The sequence below is a fragment of the Corvus moneduloides genome, chromosome 6, assembly GCF_009650955.1.
Source record: "Corvus moneduloides isolate bCorMon1 chromosome 6, bCorMon1.pri, whole genome shotgun sequence".
Taxonomy (NCBI): Eukaryota; Metazoa; Chordata; class Aves; order Passeriformes; family Corvidae; genus Corvus; species Corvus moneduloides.
Window position 1 is genome coordinate 56,697,933 of NC_045481.1, and position 15,027 is coordinate 56,712,959.

The 15,027-nt window shown below is 38.0% G+C and overlaps 1 protein-coding gene across 1 annotated transcript in view; it reads right to left on the bottom strand.

The window, feature by feature from the left end:
* Positions 1–1,649: 1,649 nt before the first annotated feature.
* Positions 1,650–15,027, bottom strand: part of ELP4 (elongator acetyltransferase complex subunit 4) — a 136,647-nt gene continuing 123,269 nt past the window's right edge. Inside the window, exon 10 of the mRNA XM_032113188.1 lies at positions 1,650–2,213. Within this exon, the coding sequence (XP_031969079.1) occupies positions 2,082–2,213 (132 nt within the window). The 3' untranslated portion in view covers positions 1,650–2,081. The remainder of the gene's footprint in view (positions 2,214–15,027) is intronic.

Below are 15,027 nucleotides of genomic sequence, written 5' to 3' on the forward strand. Positions count from 1 at the left end.
ACATGCTGCTCACTAACAATTTTCAGGTAATAACTAGAAATGGGGCTGTGACTTTCATGATATTTTCTCCCCTGTATGCTAAGCCAATGACCTATTTAAATATGTTGGCAGCAATTTATATGCCTTGTGACTTTATATTCCACAAAGAAATACCGTGTTTTGTGTTATTTACATTAAAAAGACGTGCTATGTAAAACCTCATCTTTGTTAGAAATCACTTTATCCTAAGTACTTAAATTATTTCACGCTTTCAAAAGGCACAATTATGTATCTAATGAGAACTTCCATTCAGTGTTACACATAATACAAAAAGAAAAAAAATGTTTGAGACATCAATGATAATATTTTAAATATGTTGGCATAGGAAAGTAGATGTCTTTTTCCTTCACTAATCTGACAGTTCAGTTCTGAAACTTTATTTTGAAAAGATTTAAAAAGGATTTGTGTCTTTAGAAATAAAAAAATATAACAGGCATATCTAAAAAATATGGAAGAGAAAACCTGATTGTTACTACTAATGAAATAGCTGATGACAAAATAGTAGTCTTTTTGATTTTGATCACAAAAAATAAACTGGTAGTGACAGGATATGATGGATAGATTTGACATCCTGGCAAATCACTGTCATTGATTCAATTATTCTAATTCAGAATAAAAGCTGTATACAGTATGTGTTTATGCTACAGTGGAGTTTTTTAAGTGATTGACAATCATCATATTAGTTAGACAGTTTTAAAAGCTATGTCTTTGTTTTACACAGCGTTGTCAAGAAAAAAATAAAGTAGAACCTGGATTGCAGGGAAAAAAAAAGCAAACCACTTCCCCAGTCTTGGTTCCAAACCCATCAAAATATGTTACCATTATTGCATCCTATTAACATGTTCTTTGAAGACTCAGTTTCACTCCAGCCATGTAATACTCTATTACAAAGACTAAATTTTGAAAGTGTAATGCAATCTTACAGCTGGGTAGCTTGGAAGTTCTGCAGAGAAGATGATATTACCTTTCAAAATGGAAGTCAGCCTCAGAAGAAAGAATGCAAACCGCTTTAATTCCCAGGTCAGCTTTGCTTTACTGTTCCTTTGTTTGATGAGAGAGACACAGGGATACATACAGAACAGTTAGAAGTTCACAAATGGCATATCTGAGGGTACAAAAGCCTGAATTACTTGTATATTCTGGCTGCTTTAGACCAGCTCGCTGTGATATCCTTCCCTGAGCTCAAATGCACTCTTCTGGTTTCCCAGCATTAATGTAGCTGTCGGTTTGAATTTCAATCTTGAATTATGTCTGTTGACATAATTTCATAGTGCTGACTTCAATTGTTTAGGATTACTGTTTTGAACTACATAAGGAAATGAATTCTTTCCTCTCTGGTTAGGAAATCCCATTCAAGTGCACTTTAATGCATGTAGTAAGACATAAGGCAAAGTAATTATCTATAATATATTCTGATTTATGCCCTCCCCCCCCCCTTCTCAATTATTGGCACATTAAATAACAACTATCTTATATATTCTAAATTTATTATTACTTATTTAATAAACTGACGTAGGGATTTCCTGAAATTTAAGAATGGTATTTCAATTACAGAAATGAATGTTTTTAAAAGTGTGCAGTTTGCTTTTTGAATAACACATGACAATGAATTGCTTAGTTCCATTCCTTTATTTCAATAAACCATCCAACTCAGTATTCATACAAAATATTATATGTAAGTATATAAAAATTCTTTTGGGAAAAATTTATTTTTAATGTAAAAAAAAAATAGAAATGAAAGGGTTATCACAGTTTTTGTATTTTAAGGAAAGGAACAAAATACTCCCTGTTTCTACTAGAGCAGAACAATGGCAGGACCCAACATAACTGAAGCTTTAAGCAAAATCCAAACAAGACCAAAATTAGTACAAAGAAACCAGAACATTAAAAAAAAAAAAAAAAAGGAAAGGAAGGCATCATATGACAACATTTATTTTTAAAGACTGCTGGGTCAAATCACTAAGAAAAATATTTATATAAGTCATTAACACTCATAATTAGAGTGTCACATAAATCTGAGTGAAACTGCTAAGTAGAAATCACTAGAAGTCCAGGTGCTTCTTGCCGATGGCCATCGCACCACATCCTGAGCTCAGCAGTTTGGCGGATCCTGCCAGATCCTGTTTGCTCGCGCGGCTCACTGTGTCTGACAAGTCTGGAGGCAAATGCAGCCGCTGTGGCAGGAGATTTTCAGGAGGGAGAGAGAGAGACGGGGAGAGAGAGGGAAGAAAGAGAGAGAGAGAGAGAAAAACAAGGGGAAAAAAAAATAAATGCAGTAGAAATCATTTTGCACAGCATATTTCAAAATGCAGTATTTTTCCTGACTGATCCGTGTTTACTCGCACAAATAAAGCACTTCCCAGACACTCTTCTAGGCTGACCTGGCAACAGTTTTTTATGTTTTCAATACATTGGATTCTGTAAATTGGAATAGATTTTTTCCTTATGAAAATTTTCTAAACAAAATACAAATTTGCTCAAGGTATTTAATTATATATATGGGCATTTTTCCTTTAAAAACTAGTGTTTTGTCTGCATGTCAACCTCTACATCAAATTATAGCACTACAGTGTAAGTATAGTTTTATTTTAAATATGGACACATGGTGACAGAGTCTGAAAATAAATTATGGGATGGTCAAAAGATGGAGAGGGCTCACCCTGGTTGCACATTATTCTGCTAGATGTTTCCTCTTCATATTCTACTGATAGGGGCTAATAAAACCAAGCAGTGACAGTAGTTGCATTTGTATAAGGCAATCATATATGTTAATCAAAGCCTGCCCTCCCCAGTGAGTTGTAGGAACATTAAATCCAGTTTACAGATGGGGAAACAGAGACACAGGTTACATGGCTGCCCACAAGCACGTGGTCCTTGCACAAGAAACCTTATTTTGCAACCATGACAAAAATACGTCCACCCTCCCTCTGAGGGTCTTTTACACGGGAGATATATAAAAGACATGACATTACCATTTAGCTTTTGTAAAGTAAGGTGAAAATTAATGTAAAACTGAGGCTTTAGTTGCTTAATTACCAGCTTGCTTTTGGTCATAGTGAGGCACTGAAAGCTGGTCAGATGAGACAGTTGGAGTGTCTTCGGCACAGTGCAATAATTTATGAAACTGGTATCATGGAAGGAGCGTATTTCTTGAAAGATTTATTAGTCAAAGGCTAAACTGGGTGGTTCTTTTAAACTGCACATGCCTCTGAAGGGAACAGAGGAACAGTAGTGGCTGCAAAACTGTATTATGAGGCTGTGTGGACTATCCTTATTCTCAGCCTTTGCTACATATTTGCTTTTATCACATATAAATACAGCTTCCTTTTACTCAATGCTTTTGGAAATTTTGTATCATAAGAATTCAATTAAAAAGCATACGAAATCTTTGAATTTACAGTGAGCTGACTGTTGAATTCCTTGCTGGTTTTGAGACTGTGCAATTTGGCATAACTTGAGAGATGCTCCCAAGGGCTTCCCACTACTGGCTACTCCTGGCTGTGGGCAGCACTGGGAGAAGAACTGTGTTGTTGTTTTCTCCAAGGGAAGGAAATGCATAAAGCAATGCATGAGGAGTAGGAAAGCCTGTGTCCAGGGTGAGATGCCATACCCCAGTGCTGGAATAGGAGAAAGACGTGTATTTATTGACAGCATTTTGCCTGTGAAGCACAGCTCACATATCAACCCCCACTCCCTGTAAATACCACACAGTAACTCTGCAGCTCTGACATTTCACTGTATTAAACCAGTGCTGTGATAGAGAATCCTTCACTCACAGTTGTCCCCTTACTCCAAAGAAGGTTAAGCCTGGCTGTGGCTGTGGCCTGTAGCCCGTGACACCTCATTTCTGCCTCAACACAGCACAAACAGGGCACGAGCCTATCTCCTTTGGCTGCTGAGCAAAACGTTTGCTGGGGAGAGCCAATGTACAACTTGGATTGTATGGGAGGGGCTGTAACCACTGAAAAGCAAAGGAGCAGAAGAAGTACAGGGGAGCACTTGGCAGATCTCTCAATCCCATTTTCTTTCTTAAAAAGTGTACAGTACTCTGCTGGCAGGGTGCAGGGTAAGAGGGATGTGGGAGGTGGAGAGACAAGTGAAGGAATCCAACCTTCTCCCACTCTCTGTTAGCATCTCTGTGCCCTCACCGGGAGCAGGAGAGGCAGCTTCCTCTGGGGAACATGTCGTAGCACTGCCGTCCTCCTGCAATTACTGACCCTTTGCCAAGTCTGCCAAATGGATTCTGAGCAAGGTGATGAAGAGCTAACAGAACCAAGGCTCAGCAAATTCATCTTAAGCAGGGACTGACTAAATATCATAGACAGGGAACAACTGCAAAAAACCCTGCCACACCACCCTGGACTTAAAAGTGTGGTCAGAAAAGAAAAAAACCTTTTACATTTACACAGTCATTTGGTCAATGCTGTGTTCATTTGCTAATATATATTCTAAACAGAAAATAGACAAAAGAATGTTTATAAATCTGCAAAGCCTTAAATAGGAAAAGTAAAAAATTAAAGATCCTCAGATTGGATGCTGGAAGTGAATTCGGTTTTTACAGATGTACTTGTTATGATACAGAATTTCGTGATACAGGCATGTACTCTTGTTCCCCCATCTTCTTCAGTGAAGAGGATGCACACTGCTCATTTGGTGACTGGCTAGTCATTTAGTGACTGGCTATTCAGTATTTTATTTTCTTGTCACTGTTTACTCTGAACTTTTCTGACATATTTATTGTACACTATTCAAACCTTGTTCTGAAGACAGAATGGCTTTTCAATAGCACATGTCAGCATATAGCACTTGAATGCTTCACAAATACCAACTGTGTTATTTTCCTAATATTCTTGTGAGAGGAGGCAGCAAAGTTACCTCCATTTTAGAGACAGGGAATTGAGGCACATAAAACACATAGCAAATGGTATCTACTAATTTCAGAAACAGAAACTGAGGCAGTTTGCTTTTCCAGAATGTTCAGCATTTTGCAGAATTTCACATGTTCAAACGCTAACTTCATTTGCAGCTGAGTGCTCAGTATTTTTCAAGAATCCAAAGTCAGGCACTCAGAAAACAAGAGGCACAAAATAAGAGTGGTATTGGCAGAGACACACATCATACCTTCCATGATATCCGTGATATCCTTCCATGTCTTAATTACGAGACCTCCTGCAATCATTTTCCTCTACATTCCTCCTGCAATCTTTTCCTCTACAATCCATTCCTCTACAATCCCAACTTTCACATTATAACAAATTACTGGTTCTCCAGGAATCACATTTCACTGCATATGCCACATTCATCCTTAGATCAGACATGTTCTGAACAACAAATCACACCAGAGTCCTTTGAAAACAACTGGGTATTATTCTGCCATTAAGATCTGAATCACTGGACATGCACATGCTCCCTGTGAACAAAGCCTGCATAGGTATTTCAAAATATCATTCCTTATATTTTCTGTGCGGAGAAATTTTCTGTGTGCCCATATATAGCACTGAAAATATTAATCCTAATAAATATTTTAACACCATTTAAAAATATTCTAAATGTTAAGCCACAAACAAACAGGAAATTCATTGCATGGCATCTACATCCACAGGTTTAGCAACTGGCCTTTATTTTTGGCACCAATAGGGACATTATGATCACTTGAACTAAGGTAGTAAGTGATGGTATGAACAGGCTGTGATCCTTCTGGAACACCAGCACCACAAAACAGACATTTTCACAGATATTTGTTGACCACAGAGAAACACTCACATTTAAAGTCCTAGTTAAGCACAAGATGTTTTCTGGTGGACAGACTTCTCTGCTATTTCTGATGGTCTGACTTCCATTCCTTTCAAGCTCTCTTTCTCTGATCAGTCTGGTAAAAATCAGGATGATTTTGCTCACAGTGGCAATCCCAATCCTTGTCCAGGCCTTCCTTCCATCCCACAACTGGCATTCATGACAAAAATGTCTCTTCTCTAGTTATCTGCAGTCTCCAGGTCTCAGCTTTCTGCTTCCAAGCTCTTCCTTCCTGCCCCTGACAGTCCTGTATTCCTCTTGCCTCTGTTTCCATGCCCTGCTCCTGTTCCTAAAGCCTAGGTTCAAATTCAGCACCAGGCCACCCCTCCTTGCCTCAACCCCTCATCTTCCTCATCCCCTATTTTGTTCTGCTCCTCTTCTTCTCACCCATTATTGATCTGTCCTCCTTTCTCCTGCTGGCACTGCTTCCCATTCCTGCTTCCTGCCCCTCTCCTCTGCCCTGGTGCCCCAGCCCAGAGTGTGGGCACAGGCAGTGGCTCACCGGGTCCAAAAAGCAGGAAAATGCCTGCAGAAGAGTCAAGCTGAATGCACTGAGTGTGCCCAACAGGTTGGGTTTTCACAGGACAGCAAGAATGCATCCCTGGCCTAAATGCTAGACATAAAATTATTTTAAATAGTTTAACATTTTCACTAAAATATTCCAGAAACACAAAACTTTCTATAGCCAAGAGCAAGCCGGCAGGGCAACAGCATTTTAAGGGAAAATGGTCGTAATGTGGCAAAAGTAAACATGCAAGTGAAAATAGGATCCCATAATCACCCTCCTTGGGATAACTTCTTAAAAATGTATCAATGTAAGGTGAAGTTTATCAGTGAAAAACTAGGGAATGCTGGAATAAACTTTCTTTGTGCAGAGTTAATTGTGTTTCTGCATTATTACAGTGTGTTTAATTACATGATCACACAGCATTTTCACCCATGGAGGCTGTCAGGAAGGTTTAAACTCGGGATCTTCACAATCAGACTCTGATTTTCATTCTCTGGCTGAAGAAATAAGTGGCTCTGGAAGAAGGGTATTATGGAACACAGCATAGCTGGGGAAGGGGCATGGTGTGAGTTGTGGTGCTCTGTTTTGGGCAGTCCCAAAGGAAGGCTTTGCGGAGTAGGAACAATTACACTGAACCCAGCTAAGCACACAGCTTTAGGGCATGTGTTACGAAAGGAAAACACTTTAGAACAAACTTATTACATACTTTGGGCCTGCTCCTCCCTCTGCCTGAAGAAAACTTCTAATTACTTCATTTGTTCTCAACAGGGAAAAGAAGGTAGAAGTGGAAGATGAGATTATGTAAAAGGACAGCTCAGAAGGGACACAGAGCAACCAGTGAGTCCAGTCCCAGCACAGAGGACCAGATACACACTGATGGTTTTCTGATGCTGCTCTGCTGTGTAAGACTGGCATGGAAAGAACCACATCATGGCTATTCCAGGAACTTCCAGTGGGCTGCTACATTTGGTTGGGGTCAAGTTATTTTTTAAAATCCTACTATACAAAAATACTAGCAAGTGCTTTTGCCAGTGTATCTTACTGTACCAAGGGGATTGTTTTAGAGGTTTATTATAAACCCTCCAGATTTTCCAATGCCAAGCCTTTTTTCTCTTCAGTATTAAGAGGACTGACCAGCATTTTTCCTAAAAACCTCTCCTGATGTTTATACTTCAGCTACAAAATGCATAGAAACAGTACACATGCTTAAACTGGCTGTGAAAGGAACTGAAAATAAAGTAAAAATCTATGACTGAACTTAAGTAACCAGTGACAGGGTAAACAAGGAGTTAGCTACCAGAGATAACGTTAAAGAACTGATTACTGTACAGCTACAGACATCAGCTACACATTCTTCTGAGGAATCTACTGCCACTGCACTGTGGAGGCAACTAGTGAAATCCAGTATTACACCTACACAGGATAAAAACCAAACAGTTCAAAAATTCCTCATCAGATTTGAGGAAATCTGTATCTGTATGAACTGTTTTTATACAGAGACAATTGAGGTTGAAGACACTCAAGATACAGCACAATTTCATAAAATTAATTGAGGGCTACAAAAATCACATTTTCTGTAAAATGCTTTAAGCAATAAAGAATACAAATTTTTTTAGCAACAATGTGATAAGCAGATATATGTATATTGGCAAAAATCTAAACCTCAAGTAATTCTGTATATAACTCCAAAATGATTATTATATTTTCATACCTACTGGAAGTGTAATACTATAGCAAAAAATACATAATAACACGAGTGATGCAAAGTCACTGAATCTCATTAAAAATGAGGTGACAGTTTGTTCTTAATTTGATTCATATTAAAGTTAATTTCACTGAAGTCAGCCTCGTGACTCTGTTAACAGTTACATGAAGCTTTAACAACTGAGCCCAAGCTTCCCAAAAATCTTTACAATTCATTTATTTGGATCTTTGACCAAAAAAAAAAAAAGCTTGTTAGTCTACTATGGCTGCAGCCCTGCCTTGGGGCAGGGAGATGGGTTAATGACCTCTCTAGATCCCTTCTACTTCCATTTGCTACAACTCCATGAAGACTGAAGTCACCAAAGCCGAAGGGATTTGGTTTAGTGGGAAGAGGGGGGTGGGGAGAAGAATTTTAGGAATGCTGGGAAAATGAAAGATGCAGACTCTTAGTTGGGGAGCTTTACATCCTACTTACTTCTCTTTGAAGCAGAACTCTCCCTGTTCCATAAAGCCCCCACAAGACAGAATGGGAACAGACTGTAGCAGGAAGGCCGAGCTCCTGTTACTGTTTCCCCTTGTTTATGGTGCCCACAATCCACCACTTGCATTATGTTTTCCATTTTATGTCTTTTTATTATCACCTCACTTATAACTACCAGTAGTAATTTCTACCTTTGGGCTTAGCATAAGCACAAAGATGTGCAGGTACAAAACTAAATTTCTTCTAGAGAGAAAGGCTTTTCTCAAATATTTGACATAGAGGTTACTACAAGTTTTGGCTTCTTCTCTTGCCAAACTCTCCAACTGAGAAGCACCAGATATGTGTATTCTGACGAAATTAGTTCTCTTTTATATGATATGCAGTCTACTGGAGTGACATATCATTTATATTGACATAACTTTGTAACTACTCATGTAGCAAAATACTGCTATGAAAACACACAAAAATTTTATTACTGCCACAAAGCCTAAAACTTCTGAGTTAATATAAGTTCACTTCTCAATGACTAAACAATAAGCCCTTTGCCACTGAAGACATTATTAGCTCTCTCAGCAAGGAACAGAAATGTTATTCCAACTGGCCTAGACCTGTGTCAGGCAGAAATCATATGGTTGTTGTGAAATTTGGTTCACAAATAATGATGGTGTCTCACAATGGACAATATTTATCTTGTGGAGAGAATGGAGCCAAACTATTCTCCCATAGCTGCATTTCAGTCTTACACAAACTTCTTTAACCATTTACTATGAATCTCTTATATTCCTGTTCATGTTGCAATTTGCTCAGTACTTTAGCAAACTCAGGAGATGAAAGAGTAGGTAACTATTTCTCTGTATAATGGACATGAACTCAGATTCTTCTTGTACCGCTGTATTCACAGACACTACATTACCATTTTTAGATCACAGGAATGGATACATTTTCTAAACTGGTCATAAAGAACAAAAGACTTGACTTTCAAAAAGAGCATTCTGAAATTTTCTACATTTCAGGTAACTGTGACTGACTTATAAGAAACCACAGATCTATCAACTCATGTTAAAATAATCACATCTACCACATGCACATCCTATTTCTTTTTTTTTTAAGTTGAAGCACAACCCAAGCCATCATGATGTTAACTATTGCTAACACCAGGTGTTGAGAGAAGGCTTCCAGTAAGAATAACTGATAAATAAACTTCTACCTATATATGTCTGTCTGTCTGCTAAAGGATAGATAATACTACCGAGAATATTTGAACAGATAATACCACTGAGAATATTCTAAAACTCCTATTTTCCATCACTTAGAGAAAGTAAAATAAAACCAGGGCAATTCTCACTTTCACCTCATTTACAGAACAGTGATGTTTTACTGTGGGTTTCCAATAGTACAAACAGATTATTTAAATAGCATTTTTAAGGACACATGGCAAAATTAAGAACCATTAATTAACCTACTCTTTGTATGATAGATTTTGCAAAAATCCATTTTACATTTCAGAACACTGCATCTTTCCAGTGTATCTGCTTTACAGAAGGGATATGATAATATCCAGGAGAATTCAGCTTGAACTGTGCTGATTTATTTGGATGTGCCACATGGTACTGTTTCTGTTTTCTGACCAGAAATCTGGATTCATGAGTCTGAATTTAAAGTTTAGTTTTATAACACTGGCTGCTGTTCAGAGATATTTGTTTGTACCAGTATAATTCAATTCTGTACCTGTTGGTGTAAAATGCATCCCTGGGGTATTTTGAGTGGCTGAAGAAGTTCCAGTTCCAGACTGAGTAGAGATGGGTGGGTTTCTGTATGTGCAGCTCCAGTTATTAATTTTCAGTGACAGGAAAGGAAAGCACAGACACTTGTCCGAACGAACTCATTCCAAAGAAAAACTCCAACATGTGTTAAAGACGATTTGTTCCATGTGAAGGGACTCAAGTGAAAGAGAAAAATATCAGGAATATTTGCCTTCTCTGACACCTGAGAATGCCACCAGTGTTTGGCACCATGACGTGCCCTTAATCACACACCCACAGAACAGACCCGCTTTATGTTCTAGCTGGAGTCTCTGGATAATGAAGAAGCTCCCTGCTTTATAAAGAGGGATGGATCCATCAGTAATGGTTATACGCTGCCCAAGGACTGCAGGTGTTCAACTGCTTGTCTGATCCAAAATTCAGAGAAGCCCGTGGTAATCTTACAAGCAGAACTGGAGTAAACACTTATATAACACACTACAGTAATATTGATACAGCTCTTATCAAATTGAAAGACTGTCTCTGTCTTGAAGAGTTTATGGTCTGAACACACAAAGTGGGCAAAAAAGGAAAAAGTAAAAGACAAAACATCAAGGCAGAAGGAAAAATGTCATGGTATATTAATACTCTATTAATGCCAAAGCTTTTGTTTTTTTTCTTCTAACTGAAAAAGTAATGTTTAGAAAGGCGAGTGAAAGAGAAGAGCCATAGGGAAATAAATTAAGTGACAAAGGGCTGAAGAAAACATGCAGTGAAGAAAGGGAAAGATGGAGGCCAGGAAGAGATATATTAATCTAGGCATGCTATGGTCGAGATTGGAATATATTGTCTAAATCTGAAGGGAAATACTGTTCTAAATTCAAGCAGTAGTTCATGAGTCTGATGTTATCATCTATGTTCAAAGCAAGGACAATTCTCCTGTGGATCGGTTCTTTTTGCTGAACTTCTCCTCCCTGAGCTTATGTAAGAGTGTGGGCCCTGTGATGCAAGTCTGAGTAATTCCAGGGCTCTCAGACAGTCGGGTGGATGCTGATGTAAATGTCACATTCTCTTCCCTGACGGATTCATTCAACCTAATTGCAGCTGTCTACAAGTCAGCCATTCAGTCTAACCTACATTACATACTTAGGGTGAGATGAATTGTCCTTGCAAGTGCTTGTCCATATCTGCTGATTATTCAGGAAACCTGAGTGACTAGCTTAAACCAAATTCTTCACTTGGAGTCTAAAAGGTCAAGGGGAGGATTTCAGTCCTACAACTCTATGAAGCTTCTCACTGAATCAGTGCCTCCACTGTGTCTACTCCTTCTCTGAATGACATTGCAACATGCCACGGAGTACAGATTTCATATCAAACCACAGATGGCTCGCTGGAAATGTTCCAGAGTTGCTGATGATGCCCACGATGCTCTACAACAACTTGAGTCTCTCTACTGGGAAGCTTGAGAAGTGTTCAAGGCACTGTGTGTACAAACAAAAGCTGTGTATGTGAGGAGGAGGGAGAAGCAGCATTCAGAGCAGAAGCATCTGTTCCAGGATTACAGTGTTACTGTCACCCTCTAAAATTTCAGCCAAATTGAAAACCTAAACAAATATTTGAGTTTGCATGCAAAACTATCTGGTAAAGTTCATTATAATTTACCGGGCTTCTGTCTCAGTTCCTGTCAGATTTCAGAAAATTCATTAATACTGTCATTTAAAACCCATTACTGAGGGTGTGCAACTGCACCAAATAACTGATAAAATGTATTCTGCCTCTTGATAAAATTGTCCAGATAGATTGCAACACTTCACAGAAAGGCTCTGCTCCAAGACAGGTAACTCACACTGGCAAGTCTCCATGACAAGTGCATTTCAATGACCGGTTTGCCAACTCAAAAAGTAAATGTTAGTGGGGGGGCAGGGGGGTATCATTTTATACCAGGAACAAGCCCTGTACTCTGTATTTACTTTTTAAAGTCAGTTGGAATCAGAAAATTTCCAGTGCTAGACAGCCCAGCACACCTCTGAAGCATTTCTGGGTGTTCAGACCTGGAGCAAGCACTGCCCACAGGGAAGATTCATTATCCCTATCCCACAGCCCACCCATCCCTCCTCCAGACATGAGGGCTTTGGCAACAGGGAAGTGCCTCAACTTCGTGTAGAAACATATTACATGACCAGAACACAACAATTATCACATTTGTAAAGCTTCAGGGATAGGAACAATTTAATAGCTTTTTGAAGCAGACTAATTTTCTGGAGATTCTCTTTCTTTTTTTTTTTATTATTTTGCTTTTCATGCATGGACAAGCTCTTCTTTGCTACAGGTATTTTCTGAGTCTGCTTTGCAGGATTGTTATGTGTGGAGAAACCCAAATCATTCAATCACTTTAAAACAGAGCGAGAGAAATAAAAAAGGTCTATGTAGGTGCAAATTACTGCTACTAACCTCTGTTTTAAAAGCAAGTATCATTTAGATAGATAAATGTATTGCTTGTTTACAAAATCCTGCACATCTACAAACCAGGGCTGCTAAACAGATGACCAGTTTATTTTTGTAGCTTTTCATAAGCTAGAAACTTCAGCTCTGCAGTGGCAAATGCCACTGTGAGACACCTTATGCTAAGGCAAAAAGCAGGCCAGAAGAGAAAAATAAAATTTATTTCTGCTATCATTGTCTTCTCACCCTGAAACTGGCACTGATACAGGATGTATGTTCAGTTCCTGTAACTCCCAGGTAAGGATGTAGACAGTACATAATCCATATTCTAATATATCTTCAGCACTAATCCCCTGTGACTCAGGGCTATTGTTTAAAACTCCAGATAACAAAGCCTTTTGTAATGTTACTTCCAAATAATCTTTAGACTTCAGAAATCCCTGAAGTGTAATTTAATATCTGTAATATTAGCTCCACCTGTTTTGGTATGAAAACTCATGGTGGCATATTTTTTATTCAGTGATTGATATTACTTATTAGAAGAAGAGAAAAATTGCATTAGTGACCAAGTGGTCATTCTGCCCACTCTATGGGAAACCCATGCTTTAAAGGAACTTTAAACACAGAATAAGAAGGGGAAAGGTTAAAAGACAGGTCACACCAATTTCTTTTTAAACAACTCTGTTTCAGACAGGAGGTCTCAGTGTAAATGAAAACAAATATATTAAATATGAATGACAGAAACTGGTATCACATTAAATGCAAGACTTTTGTGACTAATTTTCATTAAAAACAAACATTGTTATTATCTGAAAGTTAGGGGGAGGGTTGAACATTTGAGCAGATTCCTACATCAAAAACATGTTTTGTAAAGAAACTATATGTCAAATTATAGCTATTTGCTTTCAGCTGTTTCAAGCAGTTATTTAGTTTTGTACTTTTCATGTGTCAGTATTTTTTTCATTTCACTTCTTTATTCTGTACTACAAGTAAGTCTCTTTAGAGCAATAAGATCTTTAAAATCCCTTTAGTGTTTAGAAATGTCAACAATTCAGTAGATTATACTTGATGAATAGGCCAGATAGAAAAAACCTGCCTCAAGTTTTTATCTCAAGTGAAGTAAGGTGCTTTGAAGAGCACTTGATTTGAGATTTAGAAGCCTGCCACTATTCAACCAGACACTCTTGAGAGCTGTTAAGTCCTGACCCATAGCATGAAAACAGGTTGCAGGAAGGGAAGAAACACCACTAAGAAATGTATTTTGTACTCCCTGTGTCATTATTTCTTCTAAATACCATTTAAACATTTCTTCCTATAAATAAGTGAAAACCTACAAGGCAAGGCAACCATATCAGACCATCTTATTTGAGTATTTTGAATGTAGCTGGAACTTGCCAGGGGGAACAGCTACAGCACTGGAAAAAGATGAGGCTCTAAAGGAAAAAAAAATATCTAAATGGTTCCTTCCATTTGAATAGACTACACTGACATACTAAACCTTTGTATTTTTGACAAGAGACATAGAAAACAAAAAGGTTTTCACTTCCAAACATGCAGTGGAAGAACACAGAGTGGTTTGGTTTGCTATAACTACAGAAAAATATTTTTTCATCCTTTGCTATCAGTTCCACAGTCTAAAACATATCTCAGTACCAGACTACAATGAATTCATTCAACATCACGAAACAATCAGTTTAAGATATCTGCACAGCAATAATAATATCAAATGAAAAGTAATGCAAACTGTAAGTCACCCCTTTTGTAGGAATATCTGTTCTTAACAGATTATTGTGCTTGTGCACAGGCTCTCTCCCCCAGCACTACTTTAGCTTCATAACTGGTTCCTTGAATAAGAACTTAGTTAATAACCTAACAGCAACTGACCACATTATTTGGGCAAATGTCTCATCAGTATCTCCTGCCCTACTTTCTGCATCTCTGAGTTTCATAGAGATATAAAAGAAAAGGCAAAACTAGGTCATTCCTGGGCTGAACAAAAGAATTTTTGTAGTAGTATAAATTACTGACCTTTCTAATAAGTCTGTCTTTCCCAGCAAACCAGGTCATCCAATCCAACTCAACTAATTAATGGTATCCTCCAATAACTAACAATAACCAAAGCACACAGTGAATTTGGGAGAACTAATTCTCCCAAATTAAAAGAAACACTTTAAACACTTTAAAAATTAAAAGAAACACTTTAAAACACTTTAAAAGAAACACTCAAGAAACACTCTCTTTCCTAAATCAGAAGAAATTTTGGGGATTGTGTTCAATTATTAGTTACCATATAGTAATTACTATTACAGTAGCTGTCT